General features: G+C 40.4%; 2 protein-coding genes across 5 annotated transcripts in view; one reads left to right on the top strand and one right to left on the bottom strand.

The window, feature by feature from the left end:
* Positions 1-836: 836 nt before the first annotated feature.
* LOC123370168 (coiled-coil domain-containing protein 170-like) lies at positions 837-14200 on the bottom strand. 4 transcript variants are annotated; one of them, XM_045016446.1, is made up of 9 exons: positions 14125-14200; positions 13520-13664; positions 12316-12501; positions 11195-11512; positions 6080-6280; positions 4057-4230; positions 2184-2417; positions 1832-2050; positions 841-1373 (listed from the first exon to the last, which is right to left on the bottom strand). In XM_045016446.1, exons 2-9 carry the CDS (start codon positions 13661-13663, stop codon positions 1188-1190), a joined length of 1662 nt encoding a protein of 553 aa, XP_044872381.1. In that variant the 5' UTR covers position 13664; positions 14125-14200; the 3' UTR covers positions 841-1187. The 4 variants fall into 4 exon arrangements, with proteins under 4 accessions (XP_044872383.1, XP_044872381.1, XP_044872380.1 ...); XM_045016445.1 differs by having other exon boundaries at positions 13990-14126; XM_045016447.1 differs by lacking the exon at positions 14125-14200 and adding an exon at positions 13845-13963.
* Positions 14201-14279: 79 nt separating this feature from the next.
* The window catches only part of MTHFD1 (methylenetetrahydrofolate dehydrogenase, cyclohydrolase and formyltetrahydrofolate synthetase 1), a 105073-nt gene continuing 97821 nt past the window's right edge, over positions 14280-21531 (top strand). Inside the window, exons 1-2 of the mRNA XM_045013621.1 lie at positions 14280-14363; positions 20740-20791. The gene's annotated coding sequence lies outside the window, so the exon portion shown is untranslated. The remainder of the gene's footprint in view (positions 14364-20739; positions 20792-21531) is intronic.

A 21531-nucleotide genomic window follows, 5' to 3' on the forward strand; every position in this document is an offset into this window, starting at 1 on the left:
ATATTCAAACTTCAACTTTCCGCTACTTACAATACATAAAAGAGCTATCGACACATTGCACTGTCAGTGTTGATGAGATTGGAATGTACATGCAAGAAGTGGAATCAGAATTTTCTGACAGATTTCAAGATTTCCAGCGATTTGGCCCAATGCTTCCTTTTCTAATTAAACCTGAAAAGTTCAATGAAAGTGACTTGGATTTGTCTGTATTTCAGTGGATGGGTGTTGAAGATTTTGAAATGCGGCTCATTCAGTTAAAAAGCTCAGAATTGTGGGCATCAACATGTGGAGATCTGCAGAGTTCACTTAAAGCTATCGAGAGAGATCATGGGGCCTCTGTTCTGATCCGCTGGACGTCCCTGCCAGTGAAATTTAACTGTTTGAAGAAAATTGTGTTTGCAATGCTTTCAGCATTTGGAACCACATACCTGTGTGAACAGGTATTTTACACATGAAATCTGTCCTCTGTCCCTCTCTGAGCCGGTTAACAACTGATCACTCAGAAGGCTGTGTGCAGCTTAAAGTATCCAAATGTGCGCCAGACATTGGAAAACTCAGCAAGGAAAAGCAAGGGCAAGGATCACACTAAACTGATAAGATCTGCATTTTAATTTTAAATGAAGCTTCTTAAACATTTTAAAAATCTTATTTACTTTACATACAACAATAGTTTAATTATATATTATAGAGAGAGAGACCTAAAAATGTATTACTGGCACGTAAAACCTTAAATTAGAGTGAATAAATGAAGACTTGACATACCACTTCTGAAAGGTTGCCGACCCCTGATATAGTGCATGCCTTTTTTTTATTAAGTACTATAGATCATGGTGGAAACAATACATTTAAATTATTTAGTAGGTGGTACTCTTCAAAATTGTTTGATGATTTGGCAAAGTTAATATAATGATACTTTATCCTTATATGATGTCTTTCGTCCACGGATTTCAAAGCATTAAACAAATAATTAAGGCTCAGAACACAACTTTATGGCAGATAAGTATTGTCTAGGGAACCTGAGCCAGAGAGTGCCCAAGGTATCATTGCAATTAAGTGACAGAACCAGGAATATAATCCAGACTTCCAATCCTGTGTGCTAATCACTAGATTATGATAGCTATGATATTACAGAAATCTAGAAATCCTCACTAAAATCTAGGTTGTGTTGAGAAGAAGCAAAATACACATTACTGATTCTCAAATCCAGTTGTAAAACCACATGAAAGTTTGGATTCACTGTTAGAAGTAACTTTAGAAATTTCATAGGCTTGTATAAGTTGCTTTAGTTGTCTGATGATCTCCTTGTCTGATATAGCCAATGTATTTATGGGAAATCTCATAATCTTCGTAATGGCTTCTCTAAAGTCAACAAGCTACAAAGAATCACAAGAAGAAAAGCAAAAAAATATCACTTACTTTCACACAATAATTGTAATAAGGAAGTGGATGTGATAAGAATTTTGCTAGAATCAGTTTTAGGGTAAAAAAAATCTACACCTAGACAAATTTTTAATAAAAGCCCTAGAATTGTTTTCCTTTCCCCCTCTCTTTTAAAAAATCTGGATAAGATAACTTCTAATTACCTTTTTAGGGAATAATATGGTGCTTGTGATATTCCTCTTTTCTTCTGCAACACAGTTCATATCATCTTTGGGATAAAAATCTTTTTTTCAAGTTGTTGAATAAGTCTCTTAAACTCCTTAAGCTATCACTGTGTGAACTGAGTTGCAACTAACATGGGCCAGAGGCACTAAAAACTATTTAATCAGCTTTTTAAGAGTTGCTAAAAAGACATTAATGATTTGCTTTAATAGCAATGGGAGGAAAGTACCTGTTTTTCTCTTCTTGCTACTTCTTCAAGTGCTCTTTTTGCTATGTGGAGCTCATTAGTGACTGCTTCCAACATATGATGGGCCCTCTCTTTCTCCTTCCTTGCCTCATGTTCTGTGTAGTCTAGTTCTGTTTTCAAACTGACCACCTTTCTAGCTGCTTTCTCCTTAATCTTTTCAACTTTTTCCAAAGATTTACTGAGTTCTTCTATGGTTTTGTTCTGCAAAAAAATGTTTTTTAAAAAGCTATGGCCTAAAAGACTAATTACGTTAGAAATAGAAGAGAAAAGGCTGAATTCCCAGAATTTAATTAGCAGTCATTTCTCATCTGATTTTACAGATTGCTGTACTTACTTTGAGATCATTTACACTCACAAATTTTGCCCGGAGAGTTTGATTTGACATTTTCATTTCACTAAGCTGTTCTTGAAGTTTCTCAGTTTCTGTCTGGGCTTTCAGGCTCTGTGGATCCTGACCAGCATTCAAGCAGACCTGTTGCTCTTTTCCTTTTTCAAACTGTTTGATCTTCTCTGTCAGTTGTTCTATCTGCCAATTCTTCATTTTGATTTTTTCCCTTTGAGAATTTACCTGCATTAAGAGGGGGTGGGGTTTTTTTATACAGGATATGCTATGAAAGATTTGAATTCCTGCTGTTAACGTTTGACATTTCTTCTTACCTAAAACAAAAATACCCTGGTGAGTAGCTTTGAGTGAGAGGTCAGGATGACATAGTACCTGATTTGTCTACGCCACAGTTGCTTTTAAGCATGTATATTGCTTTTCGGGAAGTCTTTCGTGCATGTATTAGGTTTATCATTTTAACAGGCTGACTTTTAATGCTTTAGCTGATGTTCGGGAAGTCTATTAAGATTCTTTAAAAGCAGCAAAGAGTCTTGTGGCACCTTATAGACTAACAGACGTTTTGGATCATGAGCTTTCATGGGTGAATACCCACCGACGAAGTGGGTATTCACCCACGAAAGCTCATGCTCCAAAACGTCTGTTAGTCTATAAGGTGCCACAAGACTTTTTGCTGCTTTTACAGATCCAGACTAACACGGCTACCCCTCTGATACTTAAGATTCTTTAAGCATTGAATATTTCCAGTATTCTAATAGTAGTTTTTTTCTAAATCACAGACCCTCCCTCTTCACTTGTGAAGCAGGGAAAAGACCCAGCTTTGTTTGATAAAACTTACCAGAAAAAAAAATCATAAAACATCTGTGTGTGATGCACTTAACATGTTCACCCACTGCACTTTATCATGACTGCCAAGGATAAACCCTATTTTAAACAGTGCCGACCAGAGTTTTTCATCCAGTATTTGCTTCAGAAGAACTCCTAAATATGTATGTGAACATTGTTGGCTGTAGCCTTTAAAAATATTATTCTTGTTTCATCCCATCTCCTACCTGAAGAAGACCGAATCCTGAAACATTACAACCACGACTTGTCCTGTGTATTGCATAACTCTGTGTGGCATGGAGTCCAACTCTGTGGAGGCACCCTTTAAAGCAGAGGACCAGAGAGGAGTGGGCTGAAGAGGAGGAAAGATTGGGAACGACCCATCACTGCACATATCTTCAGTTCCTCTCCTTTTTACACATCCCTGCAGCCAGGGTATGTTGTACCACAAAGAGCTACTTCATCTACGGAATTCCTCTTCCTTCCTTCTCTCTCCAAAAAAGTACACATTACTTGGGCTGAGTGCTTGTCCCTGAATTTAACCCAAAGTGTTTTCTGGGGTTGAAGTGTTAAACCACATGAAAAATGTTACCTTGGATTGATTATTCAGTTTGTGTGAGCAGTTTTATTTAGTAAGTATATACATTAATATCAGACATCAGGGAACAAACATTCATTAGGTGCAAAACTTGCCCAGAATTCCTATTTATAACCAAGTATTAAAATCATAAAGTGATTTGAAATATGCTATCTTTGACATTTTCAGGTGAAAATAACAAATTCTGTATCAGTTACCAAGATTTACACTTCAATTGGAAGAAGAATGTATTTTCTATTTTTGATTAAGCTTAATAGGCATTTGAATGAGAATCCACTTATCTATGTATTTTTCAGTGGACATTGTCATTCATCCAGTTCCTACAGTGGTTTATGATAGAAGTGCAGACATTACTACAAGACTAATGTAGCTTAGTAATATTGATCAGCCATTCTCAAGAAGAGAAATGGTCTTTAAAATGTGAAAATGAGAATTTACACTGACCTTCTTCTGCAAATTAAAGATGCAGTTCTTGTTCTCAAGAAGATATTCCATATCCAGTTTACTGAGCTGTTCTGCTTTGTTCAAGAGCATTTCATATTGGCAGTGCAGACTTTCTGGTGAGCTAACCTGATTAATCTGTAGCTTCTCTGTCAGCTCTTGTAGAAACTCCATGTGCTGCATAAGAAGCAAGTGAGTAAAATGTATTAAACAAACTTTATCATGATTCTAGTCAAGGTTACAAATAGGTCATTTAAGAGTAATTTTCTTTTTAGTTTCTTTTGACTTGTTTTCCCCCCCTTTTATTACTTCACATCCTTGTTATCTGAAATACATTTTCTACAAAGACGTTTATACATTTTTCTGTATAAGTATAAAAATATCCATGTGACAGAGTGCTGGGAGCTAGAAGTGAGCCAGAACTCTGATCACTCTGGCACTAATTGGTTCCCGAGAGAGGTCTGATTGAACTATCTAATCAGGCTGGCAGGCTCCTGCACTAAGGATTCATTAGCCCATCGGCTGAGTGCTGATAAAAAGGCACAGGAAGGAAGTGCAGGAAGAGAGGAGCAGGGTTGCCTGAGCTCAGACTTAGGGCTTGTCTACACATAAACTGCTACTGTGGCACCAATGCAGTGCTTCAGTGAAGATGCTACCTATGCTGACAGGAAGGGTTCTCCTGTTGGTGTAGGTAATCCACCTCCCTGAGAGGCAGTAGCTAGGTGCTGTCTTCACCAGGGGTTAGGTCAGTTTAACTGCCTAATTCAGTGGTACCCCTGAGCAATATAGATATACTGACCTAGGCCCTAGAGAGCACACAAGGAAGGGAGACTTCTCCTCTCGGGCTCTGGGTGAAAGGGCTGATGGTACAAGGGATGTTTTAAGTAGTATTGTTGCATGAACTGTAAAGATATTGATGGAGGGAACTTAAATAAACTGCACAGCGTGAATACCTAACCAGTGAAGTCTGAACAGCATCTGTAGTGCTAGACCAGGACCAGGAGCAAAGTGTGCCCTGCTATAATACATAAAGACTCTTTAAATTGTATTCCAGTGCTTTGAAACTCATAATACAAATGACATACCTACTGCTACAATTTTTAAGTTTCTCCCCATACTTATTCAGCTGGCGCATTATGGGAGTGTTTGTTAGTCACAATCAGTTAAAGCAGGTTAGAGAGTCATCTGCCTAGATGTATTATAAGCTAGATGCTGCCTAGCAGCAGGAGGAGCAAAAAGGGGGAGAAAGAATAGAAGGCCCTGAAACCAGTGAAAAGCGGGGAGGTTGTGCTGTTTGCCTCCCTTTCCCCCATGGCAGACCTCCCATACAAACACTGCCTGGTTGCAATGGCATTGGAACGATTTTTAGAGTGGGGGTGCTGAAAGCCATGGAACAAAATAGTAAACCCTGCATATAATGGAAACCACTTCAAGACAGTGGGTGCTGCCACCCACAACATTGGAAAGCTGGGGAAGGGAAGGAGCTATGCAGGGATGATGGGAAGAAAAGAGACATGATGGAGGAGGAGGAAAATGTAGAGATCCATCTGAGAAAGCATGAGAGCAAATGGTAAGGGGACAGACTGGAAGAGAAGAGAATGTAAAAAGGAGAACGATGAGGAGAGGAAGAGAGTGAAGAAGAGAATGGGATAACATGGAAGGTAAAAAGAAAAGAAATTATGTACAGTTGTAAGATAAGAAATGTAAATTGTTTGTATCTCTCACATGACCCTAATCCCTCACTGGCTACTAGCACTGGAAATCTGCCAATACATTTACACACTGGGCCTTTTCCCTGGAGTCTGTCCTTGCAGAACCTGTGAGTGCCTCCTGCAAAGTGCTGAGCACCCTCAGTGCCAATGAAAGTCAATGAAAGTTGAGGGCTGTGTCAACACCTTGAAAGACTGGGCCCTCCCTGCTTTCTACCCAGTTCCTCTGCCCAATCAGGGCTAAATGCAGTTTGACTCTGCAGTGTCAGTGTTTCTATTGCGAGAAATCGGTGTGAACTATAAAGAAGTCTCCTTACTTTCTTCCTTTCGGAGATAAATTTCTCTAAGAGCAAATCTTCTGCAGCAAGCTTTTTTTCCACGCGCTTTAGGGATCCCTTTTGTTTTTGAAGCACTTCTTCAGCTTTATAGGATTTACTCAGAGCCTCATGATATAGATCACGCTGCTTCTCTAGCTGATTGATTAGTGACAGAATTTTCTGCTGCAGCTCATCAGTTTTCTGTGGGTAAAAGATAGCAATTTAGCACTTTGACATACTCGTTACTTCCTGGCATCCTTATGTTCTGATACATCCACCTTCAAGAGAGTTTCAGAACTACTCTTCTTAGGGCCAAATCCCTGCCAGCACTGTGAGGGTAACCAGAATCATAGAATCATAGAATTCAAGATCAGAAGGGACCATTATGATCATCTAGTCTGACCTCCTGCAAGATGCAGGCCACATAAGCCGATCCACCCACTCCTTAAGCAAGCGACCCCTGCCCCATGCTTCGGAGGAAGGCGAAAAATCTCCAGGGCCACTGCCAATCTACCCTGGAGGAAAATTCCTTCCCGACCCCAAATATGGCGGTCAGCTGAACCCCGAGCATGCGGGCAAGACTCTCCAGCCATACCCTCTGGAAAAAGGCTAACAATATCCTATCATTGACCCATTGTACTAGTTACCAGTGTGGCACTTAATTGACCTATTGACTAAGCCCGTTATCCTATCATACCATCTCCTCCATAAACTTATCCAGCTTAAACTTAAAGTCATGGAGGTCCTTTGCCCCCCCACTGTTTCCCTCGTTAGGCTGTTCCAGAATTGCACTCCTCTGATGGTTAGAAACCTTCGTCTAATTTCAAGCCTAAATTTCCTGACTGACAATTTGTATCCGTTTGTCCTCGTGTCCACATTAGCACTGAGCTGAAATAATTCCTCTCCTTCCCAGTGTGTGCTCAGCCATCCTATGCAACATTCCAGAATGCAGGCTGCTCTTTTGAAAAGGACCAATGTATATCCAAGGCTACTGCATGCTTCCAATGGCAGAATGTTCACTGACTGCTGAGGCACGGTCCATAGCCCCTAGTCTGCCAATTATGCACCGTTTTGGGACATGTTTCATCATAGGAGTCCATCTCCTTCCCAAGCCCTCTATTGTGGGCTAGGTAGGAATGCCGCCCTGCTAAAGAACTTGAAGAAAGAGGTTACCTCTCCTAATGCACCCATGCAGCACAGTGCAAAATTTGGACTATATATAGTCACAAACATCATAATAAAGCCAATGCTATTTTGTCCCAGAGGATTACAATCCAAGTTAGTTTAAGAACATTGGACTGCCATATTGGAAAGGATCAATAATCTATCTAGTGTAGTATCCTGCCTCCAGCAATAGCCAATGTCTGATGTATTTGAGGAGATGAAATCCTCCATAATGCTTCAGGCCAATTGTGCAACATTTACTCCTGGGGGTAAAAAAATTAAAAATTCTGCACCAAAAAAAAAATCTGTGCACAATATTTTAAAATTCTGCATATTTTTTGTCAAAATAATGCAATAAAATCCAGCTAGTTTCAATTATTTGGTAATTTAAACTACAATACAATGGATGGAGAATGGGAGTGGGGAGCATTGGAGGAAATCACCAAACCCCTCTGTCTAACAATAATGTAGCTAGTACTGACCCTTTACTTCTAATTATTAGTCAAAAAATATATGCAGCCATATGCTCAGTATTACATCATAGACAACTGAAGAGCAAGTGGGGGCTGGGGACTCAAACTCACAGTTTATACTGGCTACTGACTATCTCCAAAAAGGTCAGTTGTAAACAGTTCATGGAGCAAATTTTGATACATTTTTTTCAGTCCAAAAATTTAGACCAGTTCTAATCACTAAAACACCATAAGCCTTTATAAGGCCACACTGTCCTTTACAATAAGTCTCCTTTACACCACTCTGCCAATGTAAAGGAGCCTTAAAATTTTTACACTGTTTTATACTCCTGGGGGAATTCACTAAGAACAATAGGAACAATTCACTAAGCAGGCAGGCTGCTACATTCTCCTCTGCCTGAGGGAACAGGACCTGACCCATGCCTACCTCTTCAGAAATACCCCAAAACTCTGCCCCACCATGACGTGTGCTGCAATAGCAAGTGAGAGAGACAGAGTGTCTCTCTCTCACACACCAATGACTACCAAGTGTCCCCCCAGGCAGTGATTTATGTCTCTACTGGCTGCTCTGGGTACGCAAACTGACCAGTCTGCACTGCCAGGGAGTGGACACATGACCGCTCCTGCGGCTTCCCTTTGCTTCCCCATCAGAAGTCATTTTTCTGCAGGTAAGCAAAGAAATCTGCGGGGGCCATGAATTCTGCAGATGCACAGTGATGCACAATTCCCCCAGGAGTAAACATTATGCCATAGAGCAATAGTACACTGAATATCTTTCTTGAAACCAGTTGCTTATGCCATGATGTATGAACAAAATCTTATAATATTTAGCTACATAGTGTGACAGCAGATGCTATTCTAATTCATATTAGAGAGTATTTTACTTTACAATTTTACAGAAGAATCTTGGCTAAGAGTTTGTTTCTAGTTTGAAATTTTTGAGGAAGAGACTAAATATTACAGACCTAATGACAAACATGTTGCTAAATATATCATTACATTTACTGACAGTTTCATTGATATTTATTTACAAAATTATTCATTTACCTTTCTTTTACAATGTATATTTAAAACTATTACTGCAAATGTTCTTCCAATAATTTCTCTTAATTTAGAAATGGATGGATCTTCTCCCTGATCAGATATAGCATTGGCAGTTCATTATTTTCTCATCTTATTCAATGCCACAATGAGTGAGACAATCCCCCGTCTCAATACTCAGTACATGTTGTAAGTGGGAGACCGAAGTGGCTGTATCAGCACACCAAAGTGTTAACAGGTAAGTGCTTCAAGCTGTTTTAAGACTGACTTTTCAAATTCAGTACATCTGTGATCTACAGATTAAACTAAAGTCAGTGAAGTTTCACTAGGAATGAAACTGGCCCATTGTCGTTATAGGATTAGTCACAAAATAAAAATATTAATTCATCTGTAATTTAAAGCAAGGTCATATGATTCTTTGTTGCTTCAGTAAGGGTGAGTTTATATTGCCAAAGGTTGTTTTCTTTTGATTCTTATTTATGCATATAATACTGTTAGTGTTGCTAAGCTATTTGTATAAAATTAATTCTTGCATTTCTGCTAACGTGCATTATTTTTAGTTAGCTCTGGCCTAAAAATAAGTTCTAGTAGTAAAGAGACACAATGGGCCAAATTTACCCTCTGCTATACTAGCGTAAATCTGGAGTAACTCTACAGAAGCTATAGGAGTTATGCTTCATTTCATAACTGTCTCCCTGATTTCCTTCTTCCACCCACAAACACTGAGCAAAGCTCCAACATAGGAAAAAAATGAGCTAACAGATTTTTAAGACCATTATGACAATCTAGTCTGACCTCCTGAAAACAAAGGCTATAGATTTTCACCCCTCACTGAGCACAAAAGAAGACAATTTCACTTTGGTGTATGTAGGAATTGTACAACTTGCTGTCTTCCTGCAGTGACCATATGGTGGAAGAGAGAATGCTTTTAAAATGAGACCTTCTCTCCTTTTCCAAAAATTTAAATGGGGTTTTCTGCATTCTACAAGTCTTCAACTCACTATTTGTGGGAATCAGAATTAGTGTACAGGTAAACATTTTGTTCTAGCTGTAAAAAATTGTTGAAACACTATGTTACCTCTCAGCCTTCAGTTTCACATAATTAAATCCATTTGTTTGCTTTCTTGAACTGTTCCTAAAATATAAGTAATATAAGTATATTTCTTTATACTATTGTTTTGTTGTAATAATACGACAAATCCATCCCTGCTGTCATCCCACTAAAGTCAGCCAAGTTTCAGTAGGGATGAATTTGTCCCATTGTTTTTATTCACAAAATAAAATAAGACCATAAGAATGGCTGTACTGGGTCAAACCAATGGTCCAGCTAACCCAGTATCCCGTCTTCCAACAATAACCGATGCCAGATGCTTCAGAGGGAATGAGCAGAACAGAGCAATTATCAAGTGATCCATCTCCTGTCATCCAGTCCCAGCTTCTGTCAATCAGAGGTTATGGGACACCCAGAGCATGGGGTTACATCCCTGATCATCTTGGCTAATAGCCATTGATGGACCTATCCTCCATGAACTTATCTAACTCTTTTTTTAACCCAGTTATACTTTAGGTTTTCACAACATCCATTGGCAATGTATTTCACAAGTCGACCGTGCATTGTGTGAAGAACTACTTCCTTGTGTTTGTTTTAAACCTGCTGCCTATTAATTTCATTGTGTGACCCTTGGTTCTTGTATTATGAGAAGGGGTAAATAACACTTCCCTATTCACTTTCTCCACACCATTCATGATTTTATAGACTTCTATCATATCCCCACTTAGTCATCTCTTTTCTAAAATGAATAGTCCCAGTCTTTTCAATCTCTCCTCATATGGAAGCTGTTCCATACCCATAATAATTTTTGTTGTCCTTCTCTGTTCGTTTTCAAATTCTAATATTTTGGGAGGGTTGGGAGGGTAGGGTGACCAAAACTGCACACAGTATTCAAGGTATCAGCGTACCATGGATTTATAGAGTGGCATTATGATATCTGTTTTATCTATCCTTTCCTTAATGGTGCCTAACATTCTGTTAGCTTTTTTGACTGCTGCTGCACATTGAGTGTATGTTTTCAGAGAATGATTCATGATGATGCCAAGATTTTTTCTTAAGTAATAACAGCTAATTTAGATCCCTTCATTTTGTACGTGTACTTCGGCTTATGTTTTCCAATGTGCATTACTTTGTACTTATCAACACTGAATTTCATCTGCCATTTTGCTGCCCAGTCACCCAGTTTTGTGAGACCCCTTTGTAACTCTTTGCAGTCAGCTTTGGAATTAAAAATCTTAAATGATTTTGTATTGCCTGCAAACTTTGCCACCTCACTGTTTACCCCCTTTTTCAGATCATTTATGACTATGTTGAACAGCACAGGTCTCAGAACAGATTTACCAAAATGGCAGTCATAAATGCTAGGTTTGATAGTACTGTACTCACAGATTTCCAAGAATGTTCACTGCCACAGATTTCTTGTATCCTTTCTTTAATAGCTTCCTCTGTCCCAGCCACAGTTATGAAGGTGTTGCTCAGAAGTGTAGCCAGTTGACTGATGAAGGTTTGATATAGGGTCTGTGTAGTTTTAGTCTCATATATGGAGGCATGCAGAGCTCTATCTAACTCAGTGAATTTTTTCTCTTTATGGAGCAGTTCTTGGCAACAGTTATCCCAAGCTATTTGCTTGTCTTTCAATCTTTCTAAGAGAATGGTGTTATTCCTTTCAAAGGTCTTCTTGGTCAATACAGCCTCATCCTTCTCCTAAAGACAGGAAAATTACAGTAACACAATATTTCTCAATCTGTCAGCATGGCCTCTTTGGAGGGGCTCCTGTTTCATTCAGACAAGGATCCAGGATAGGTTTTTCAACCTCTTTAAATAATATCTGTGCTGCTAAAGCATTCAAAGAGGGTTATTGTTTTCTTATTGTGATGGCACAATTTTGCCAGGTACAGTTGTGCAAACGAAATATTTCAATCCTGCCAATAATGCGAAAAAGTCATACCTTTTATCCTAAGTTGTTCACCCCAAAAATAGGAAAAGGAGTGTCTTTAAATCTTGATATTTCACTACCTTTTGTCAGGCCGCCACTAGAATTTTTTACTTGAGCCTCACACCTGCATGGTGCACAATCACTGCCCTGGTCATTGTGGTGTCTGCTTTGGGACCCCCTCTGAGTCATCTATTAGGCCCCATATTAAAATGGGTCAGCCTCTGTAGTAAGGCCCAACACCAAAGAGTCTGTTTACACCATGAGAGTCACAATCTGCCTTCCACCTTGCTCAACATGGAAACTACTCTGCACAAGGTCAACAACTGGTGCAAGGTACTTCCCCCAGCACACCTGCATGGCTATACTAGCTGGAACAGTGGAGGCATATAGCAGCCCTGCAGAAGCTGCTCTACTCCGCTCTCTGCACTGTTACTCACAACACAGGCAGCCAATGCAAAGGAATAAGGGAGCATCTTGCTTTCCCTTGGATGACCAGGCAATCTGGCCCTTATCCACTATACTGTATCACTGATAGTTGGTAAAAGAGATAAATGGGAAGTATTGCCCTTACCTTCTTTAGTATTGCCAGTTGTTCAGTGTGGCCAGCTGCTGTTCTTTGCTCCTTTTTCATTTCTGAAACAAGATTCACTATTGTTTCCCTACTAGCTTTAAGCTCCATTTCTTGAGTGGCCAAGGCTTTTTCAAGAAGTGTAATTCTTGTCTTTTCTAGTGAATGTTCCTTCAAGAGTGTTGGAAACTGCATAATAAAAGCAAACCATCTACAGACACAGCTTCAACATTTGAGGCCATTGTTATGCTTTTAACCGGGGACTAAAAACCAATATTGAAGAGAGACAAATTTAAAATGTGCTGTTGGAACATGAATTTCATTCAATAGAAAAGTTTAGCAGCCTCGTTTCTTTACTTACTCCATCCCTTCTGCTTATTAATGTACCTGTGGGGTCCCCAACCAGGCATGCAGTCTCATGGACAAGTAATGCACTGCAAATCCTGCAAGTAGTAGTATTGCATCTGAGAGGGCTTTGGTTGCTCTAATGTACATCAGCTGGCTGTGACTCCCAAGGGATCTCCACCAGTTGGAGATCGCTGGAGCAAAATGGTGATCCTGTCATTCCCCTCCTCCAATATGCCAAGGGCTGCAGGTGGGATGGCACATCTTTTTGGAGTCCTTTGTTTTCAGCACACTGGAGTACCTGCGGGAGACACCCCTTCCACAATACGTCTCTCAGCCAAACTCCATCTCCATGGATATGATCAGAGGGAAACAGTGGGGGCTCCAGGCCTGTGGAGGAGATGCTGTTTGTTTCACTTAGTGGAGCTGCTGATGCTGAGAGTAGTATTCCGTGGGAAGTGTGCCGTGGGTGCAGATTCCACTGTTGCCTATACCACTTCCAATAGTGTGGCTGGGGCAAGAGGGAAGATGCTGCACTTCAGATACTTGAGTAGCCATCTGATAGTGAGGTGCTAAACATGACAGAAATTCCACAAACACCCCTGTTCTCACGAGATTTACACTGTTGTGTGAGAGTTGGAAAGTTTTGGATTTGACCTGGGACAAAAAAACTTCCTTTAAAAAAAAAAGGCTCACTTGGCCAGAGACTAACCATTGAAAATGTTAGGCAGTAGCTTCATTCTTCAGAGTGCTCAGAAAAGCAGGGCAGTCAAAATTTAACTTACAATAGAAACTGTCAGAGCAGGTCACTGCAACAATCCCCATAATCTCTGTAAATAAATGAAGAGTAGAGTACTCTTACCTTTATTACTAAAAATCCCAAAGGATCTTCTTGTCCTTTGATATCTATATTCATGGAAGAGGATAACTTGTCTGTGACCTCTGCCAACTTCTTCTCCAAGCTGGCTGCTTTTTGCTCTGCTTTTTCTCTCCTCACCAGAAGCATCCTGTATAAAACATATTAACATTCCACAAACCAAAATCTCACGGTTAAAAGCAATGGCTAGGGATAAGCAAATGTCACGGAGCTTGAGGGCTCACATATCTCTGAGTATATTTTGGATTCTCTGGCTGAGCAAAGCAGGTTCAAGTTAGGAAAACATTTCCCCCCCGTGATTTCAACCCACCGTCTTTATCAAGGGAGATACATTTTAAAAAATAATTTCACTAACTAAAGAGCAGCCTGAGTATCAGTGATAGAGGAACACCCCCAAATATAGACTGTCATAGTGATGGTCCTATATGTTATATATTACTGAAGACACTAATTACTTTTCATTAAAATAATTGTAAGTGCTATAGACAGGGCTTCAGGCCGCTGCCAACATTTTAACCATTATGTTGTCTAAATCTCCTGAGAGCAGCTGTAGAGGATGTGGTGGTGATCATGCGTATTTTAGTACTCCCCCTATTATTGCCACCCGTGGAGCTGAATCAGTCGTAGCAACCGTGGTAACCGTAAGGGAAACATCTTAATGTAGACAAGGCCCTGGCTAGATCAGAACCAGATCTCCAGGGCTACAAGCATTCCAGATTCCATTGTACACCAGAGAGTACAAACAACCAATGGGATCCAAACCAGATATGGGCACAATCAGGCCCCCAATGTATTTTAAGGTTGGAAGGAGGCCAGGGATCACTGCAAGGTAAGATAGTGGACTGACAGGAGGGACTATGCGGATAAGATCTCTCCCAGCTTCCAGACCCTCCCATTTAACACTTATGACAAGGCCCTTGACCCTCCCACAATACAGCTGAAGAGTGGGATATGATTGAAGTTTAAGACTTCAAATGGGATTGTGGAAGCAGTCCTAGATAAACTCTTTAATCTAGCGAACCCCAGGTGTCAGGGACATGAATTAAAATAAAGGAAACAGCAAGCAAAGTAATAACTTAAACACAGTATTTTGAGCAAAATTCTGAACTCATATTAATGTAATTCCTGAGTAATTCCACTGATTCAATGTAGCTACTCAGGACTAATACTTATGTAACTCAAGTCAGAATCTGACCCAATAGCTCCTAAATGCCCTCTTTTCATTCAGTACATAGATACTCATTGTGGTGGGTAACAGAGGTGCATTGGATATTGAGAGACAATAATGTTTTTCTTTCTTTGAGCATATCATGCATTAGGCTATTACAGTCAAATTGTTAATACACCTGGTGTCTGGTAAAACTGACTTTTGAAAGGGACTTTAAAAAAAAAAAGTAATAATTGGAGATATACCAATCTCCTAGAACAGGAAGAGACTTTGAAAGGTCATCAAGTCCAGCCCCCTGCTTTCACTAGCAGGACCAATTTTTGCCCCAGATCCCTAAGTGGCCTCCTCAAGGCTTGAACTCACAAGCTTGGGTTTAGCAGGCCAATGCTCAAACCACTGAGCTATCCCTCCCTCCATGGACCCTTACCTCAGATGTTTTTCTAATTCTGAGACTCTTTCACTTAACTCTTGGTTCTTCCTTTTGAGAGTATAAATATAGGCACCTGACTGTGACTTTACACTGGTTACAGATGTAGCGATTTCTTCCAGCTCCTTGACCCGAGCTTTTAGGGTCTGAATTTTAGAGGACTGTCTAGCATTATTTTCTTTGTAGATTTCCAACTCTGACTTCATCTCTTGCAAAGAAGCTTCTTTTGTTACCAGTTGGCTTTGGAGCTGCTGAATCTTAAAAAGAAGAATAGAAAGATAATAGCATCTGTACTTGCAAGAAACCTGGCACATTACAAGTTATTAGTATCTTGGGAAAAGTGAAGATTTTATACTCAGAAGTGAAAGCCTTTTCTGCTGGATTTTGCTGCAACGTTTGTTGTAATGTTAACTGCATACGTCAGAAGTAAAAACAACCTATGACGGTATATGATAGCTACAAGGCTCAGCACCCTCTTCTAGGCTGGCTAAAATTCAGTGACCTGAATAAGTTAGCGAGCAAAATCGAGGGTTTTCAGGGCCCTCAAAAGCTTGTCACAGGGCCCCAAGCTGCACACCACACCATTGGCTAATATGAGATATAAAAATTAAAATACCTTGTATTCATATAGCACCTTTCGCAAAGTGTTTTATAAACATGAATAAATTAACTCTTTAATTTTGGAATCTCTGCAAAGAAAGTAAAATACTCTAGGCTGCCAGATCCATGCTAAGGAATCGCTGTCCAGCATAAAGATACCCTAGCCAGCTCCTTCCTGTCCTTCCTCTCCAGCATAATGGGCATCTTGGGGGCATTTCAAGGGCAAGGCAGGAGAACACTGCACTCTGGTGATCCTCATTTGTCAGTGTAGTGGCCCGTGGGGGGCCACACACTGGGGGGTAGTTTGGTCCACAGCCAGCTTTAGGGTGCACAGAACAACAGCAAAGTGCCTTAAAGCCACTTCCCTCTTCCCTCAGCTATGCTGAGCTCTTCTCTGTTGCAGATGAGGATTCAGCCCTCTGCATTCTGTACCATAGAGTGGGACTTTGCTAAGCTAATACTTCCAGGAAGGACAAGAGCCTGCCTGCCTATGGCTCCAACCTATGGAGTAATATACTGAATTCTTTCTGTGGCAGCATGATGTTTTGAAAGGGATCATCAGTGTCTAATGCAAGAACTACCTACCGATCAGCAGAGGAAAATGACTGTGACCCACATTTTATTTCCTGACTTTACATTTAATAAAACCACTAGATTCTTTAGTGCCATACTCAAAACCCTCTCTCTGACTGACTCACTCACTCACTCTCTGCTTCCTTGTATCCGAATAGATGTAGGAAAAGTACTGAAGAAGGAAAATTGAGGGAGCATTTTGGTGGCCATCAACATCTTAAACTATTATGTTCTAATCTAATCGACTTAGTTCAAATTTCTTATTAAGCTGGATAGAATATAACTGCATCCTTGAGAACTAGCAGGAAGTGGAAAGGAGAGATATTTGATTTTACTTGACATAGTAAAAGTACATTTGCTTTGTAACCAGCAAAAGGTCAGGAACATTTTGTTATTGCAAGAAATTGCATCAATTACAAGTCCTATGATCATTTTGCAAAAGCAACATGCACACCAGTTACCTGCAGCCTGAGTTTTTTGCTTCTGGTTTCATTGTGGATTTTTCCTTTTTTAACAAAATATATTTTCCAAAGTTGCCATGAGGTAACATTAATACAATTAGCAGAATATTTTGCATTTGGGTACAATATATTGTCAACTTGCTCTGCAAGAGGGTTAAGGATATTAATTTTACATTATACAGAACCTTTCTTGAAGCTGCAAAGGGCTTTTTAAACTTGAACCTGTATCCCTTGCTCACATGTGTAAAAGCATTGACTTCAGCAGGACTAGTCCCGTGAGTAAGGACTGCACAACTGAGTACTATATTTACAGTACAGCCACATCTAGAGAGAAACATGGTGTGATGGTTCTTGGCCAGTTATTTTACTGCATGATGACTTACATATTAAATATTAAGGATTTATAATTGAAGTTTGCCTGGAGTTTGGGGTTTATTTAACCCTGCAGCGTCAAGCAATCTTGTTAAAACAAGTATCAGAGGGGTAGCCATGTTAGTCTGTACCCACAAAAATAATGAGGAGTCCGGTGGCACCTTAAAGACTAACAGATTTATTTGGGCACCAAGAAAACTTATGCTCAAATAAATCTGTTAGTCTTTAAGGTGCCACCGGACTCCTCATTGTTCTTGTTAAAACACTGTCTAAACTTTTGTAGTAGAGCTGTGTATGATGTCTCAGGCCCCTGCTTGAGTTCAGGTGCGGTATCAGGAATGGAATGGTTTTCCTTTCTACCATGGCAGCCAGGAGACAGCTAATCTGCGGAGAGCAGATCAGCCCTGTGCTTCATAAAGACTTTGAGACAGGAATGACTAGAGGCCAGGAAGCGACCAAATGACACATAAAAGAGGAAGTTAGGGAGCAGGGACCTGTTGAGCTAACTCCTGGGTGAAAGAAGGGCCCTAGATCCTTCAGGAGAAAGGAGATTGTGTGGGGGAAAGAAGGGACATGGTCAGGGAGGGGGAGTTTCCTAGGCAGTCCAGGGCTGACCAGATATTCTAAAAGTTTTGCAAACCTGGGGTAGAGTTTGTGCGAGCCACTCAGTTCATCTTTCACAATGAAACTTTAAATCAGATGAGTTTTGTCTGGTGTGGGATTTTGATGCAAAAATTGTTCATATCTCTGGTAATTGCCACCCCTGGAATTAGGGTTAGATTGCTACTTTAGCCAAAATTGATTTTTTTTAAATCACCACACAAGTGTTCAGTCCTGGCTTTTACATCTCATCTGAAAGACAGCTTCTCCAGGAGTACAGTGTTACGTAACATTGGGGGCTTTATTCAGCATGAAGGATGTCACCCACTGAACCGCCAGCATTAATTTCTTCAGCTCCTCTGTTTCCCTAAAGGTCTCCCACTCATACATGCACATAATTCCCCATGCAGCATGTATAGTTCCCCATGCATACCCAGGTATGGCTATTTACTGTATTTTCAAACTAATGGAGCCACCTGCCGTGATGATGGTCACATTTGAACTATATAAATGGATAGTGAACGTATAATGTATCGATTAAGGACACTTATTTTTCAATATAGAAACATGAACCCTTAGCTTTCTATTGCAAAACACATTAAGTCCTGGGTAATATTTGTGCAGATTATATGGAAACCTGATGTAAAAAGACTTTCCTGTATAACTAGGGCCCTACCAAATTCGTGGTCCATTATGGTCAATTTCACAGCCATAGGGTTTGGAAATTGGTACATTTCACGTTTTCAGATGTTTAAATCTGAAATTTCATGTGTTGTAACTGTGGGGGTCCTGACCCAAAAGGGGATGGGGGGGGTCGCAAATCTGTTGTAGGGGGGTCATGGGATTGCCACCCTCACTTCTGTGCTGCCTTCAGAGCTGTGGGGATGAGAGGGTGCAGAGCTATCTGCAGCCCGGAGCGCTACCCAAGAGCAGCCCTGCAGGGAAAGAGCAAGTCCTATCCTGCCCCAGCCCTGCTCGGACTAGCAACTAGGAGTCCCCTTTCCTGGGGTGCTCCCAGCAGCACAGGAAAGATTGGATTCAACTCCACAAGCCTCTTCCAGCTGCAGGAACCTCCAGGGCTGCTGCCCAGTTCCAGAGAGTCCTGCAGCAGGGGGAGGCACCCAGAGGTGGGTCTGGTCTCCTCTCCTTCCCACCCCTGAGCAGCTGTGCAGTGAATGGACAAGTCCTGTCCCCCTCCAGCCCAGCCAGAGCTAGGGCGCGTCTAGGAACAAGGGAACATTGGATTTCACAGGGAAGGGCTTATTCCATGACGTGTTTTTCATGGACATGAACTTGGTAGGGCCCTATGTATAACTTACCCAAAATATGTAACTCATCTGCAGTCACAACAAACTTGTGCTACCGTATACTAAAACAGTTTGTGATAGAGAGTCTCACATGTGGAAGATCCTGAAGGAAAAGATATGTGAATGGAAATCAATTGTGGGAACAACTCTACAGGACTAAGATAATGAGGAGTTATCCTGAATATCCATGTGCTTGAGGTTTGGCCTCATGTCGTTAGCCACTCAAAAGATGCAGTTTTCCAGAATAAATTCACTTCTTGATGAACATTTTAAAATATGTTTAAAATAAATAACTGTTAACATTCTATTTTAAAAACACCAGCATAAACTAAAAGTTTCCTCTTCTTTCAAAAATATTAAGAGATTTTAAAATGTTATAATAAAATCTGTCTCTCCCCCCTCCCCCCCCCCCATACACACACAAGATAACCCATTGTTGACTTCTGAATGGTCCTAACATCCATATGTGCTGTATTTGCAGCCTCCTGCGTTAGCTCTGTGCAATTGACAAGAGTTCTGAGGACTTGGTTTCTGGATACTGCTCCTGTTCTCATGGAAACAGGTATCTGTGCCTTAAACTGATCACAGTTTAAAAAAAAAATCCTTTCTTAACAGTGATTATTTATACTCCTGAGACCTTTTTTTTTTGGCAATCCAGCTTCCGGCAGATGTTTTACCTACTATTATTTCTTTGCCCTTTTGTCAATACAGTAATTTGGGTAAAGGCCAAGAAGCCCCAATTTGTTTTGCATGCTTGGTACCTGCCCCAAATACCAACATGCCTGCTTTCACAATACGCATTTTATAATTGAAATTGTGTGTGCCAGTCAGAATTATTAAAATGACTCTGAACATGTAATCTGTTACATGTTACTGTATCCAATAACTAATCAGCTACATGTTACTAATTATTTTCTGTTGTTGTAGCCACGTTGGTCCCAGGATATTAGAGAGTCCAGATGGATGAGGTAATACCTTTTATTGGACCAACTTATGTTAGATATTACCTCACCTACCTGGTCTTCCCAATTATTTCCTATCTGTCTAAGGTATTTATATAGCATGAATCATTGTCATATATAGGCAGAGTATGCAACACTTTCTATTGGAAGTAATAGATTATCTTGTGCTTTTGAGTCATGTGTGGGTCAACTGAACAAGACTTTAGCCAAGCTGGGTACAATCACTGTCAAAATATCGTGCTCATTACAGGAATGACAAGTAGCTACAAGTGACCCATGCTAACTTTGGCATAAAGAGTAATCAGTGGCCTCTCAGGCTTACAGTTTTTAAAAAAAATCTGCTACTGTGATTGGTCACTTAAAATAAATTGATCAGATGATGGTGCATCTAACCACTATCCAGCAGCAACAATGAAAACCTGTGAAGCTCTGATGCCAGCACTGAAATATAAATGTATTATATGAGACCTAGAGGTTTGAAATGGGCTATTTGATTTTACCATAGCTTCTTAACTATCATGAGTATATAGACTAATAGATTCCAAGGCCAGATGGATCCATTGTGATCTTCTAGTCTGATCTCCTGTATAACACAGGCCATAAAACTTCCCCCAAAATAATTCCTAGTCAATATCAATAGTGCAATAATGCCAAAGAGTGGGGGGAGAGGGGGGAGAGGGAGGGAAGGGAAATGAATATCTAACTCCCTAAATATTCCTCCACTTTCTGTAACAGGAGCCAGAGGACCCTGATTTGACCTCCTCAGTATCGTCTCAGGACACAGGAGGTCAGTGTCTGTAAATTACTCGAAATGCAGGGAGCTAAAATGGACAAAATGCAGGGGACTGTACCCAAAGGGGAAGTTCTGATGCACTTACCATGTAAACCAACAGCCTAGATGCTACACAATACACCATGGAGGCATATTTGGAAAAAAGGTTGTATGTCCAAAGCAAGATGGTGGCAAAGATTCCTACAGTGAAAATAGTGCTAATTAAACAAGTAATTGTTTCCTGCTTTTGACCTGAGTGGCTAGTCAAAGTTTGGGGCTTGGTGGGCGTTCCATTGGGGCATAGAAATTGGTGGTAATTTGGTATTTCTTTGATGCAATTTTGCTCATTTATAAAGAATGTACAAAGTACTGTTGTCTCTAAACACAGATGGCACAAAATAGTAGGAAACAGGTTCTTCTGCTCACAGCACCAAGAGCACTGTTTTCAGCCTGCACCCCTGATGCAAAAATCTCTCCTCTAGGTTTCTTCAGGGTTAGCCTCATGCTTTTAGCTGCTCCTTCAAGCTGCCTCTCTTACTCCATCTGTTCTTGTCTGACCTAAGTTTGGCAGATCTCTCTTCACACACATCCCCACCCACCCCTTTTGTCTTGGGTGGGGCTTATGCTTACAGTTATGTTAACTGAAGGGTGAGTTCACACCTACCAGTCTCAGTGAGGTTTTAACTCAACACATAACAAAAGCTTTCACCAGCTCATAACACAAGCATGACTAATTGCTGATTTCAGGTCCTGGA

The sequence above is a fragment of the Mauremys mutica genome, chromosome 4 (assembly GCF_020497125.1).
Source record: "Mauremys mutica isolate MM-2020 ecotype Southern chromosome 4, ASM2049712v1, whole genome shotgun sequence".
NCBI lineage: Eukaryota > Metazoa > Chordata > Testudines > Geoemydidae > Mauremys > Mauremys mutica.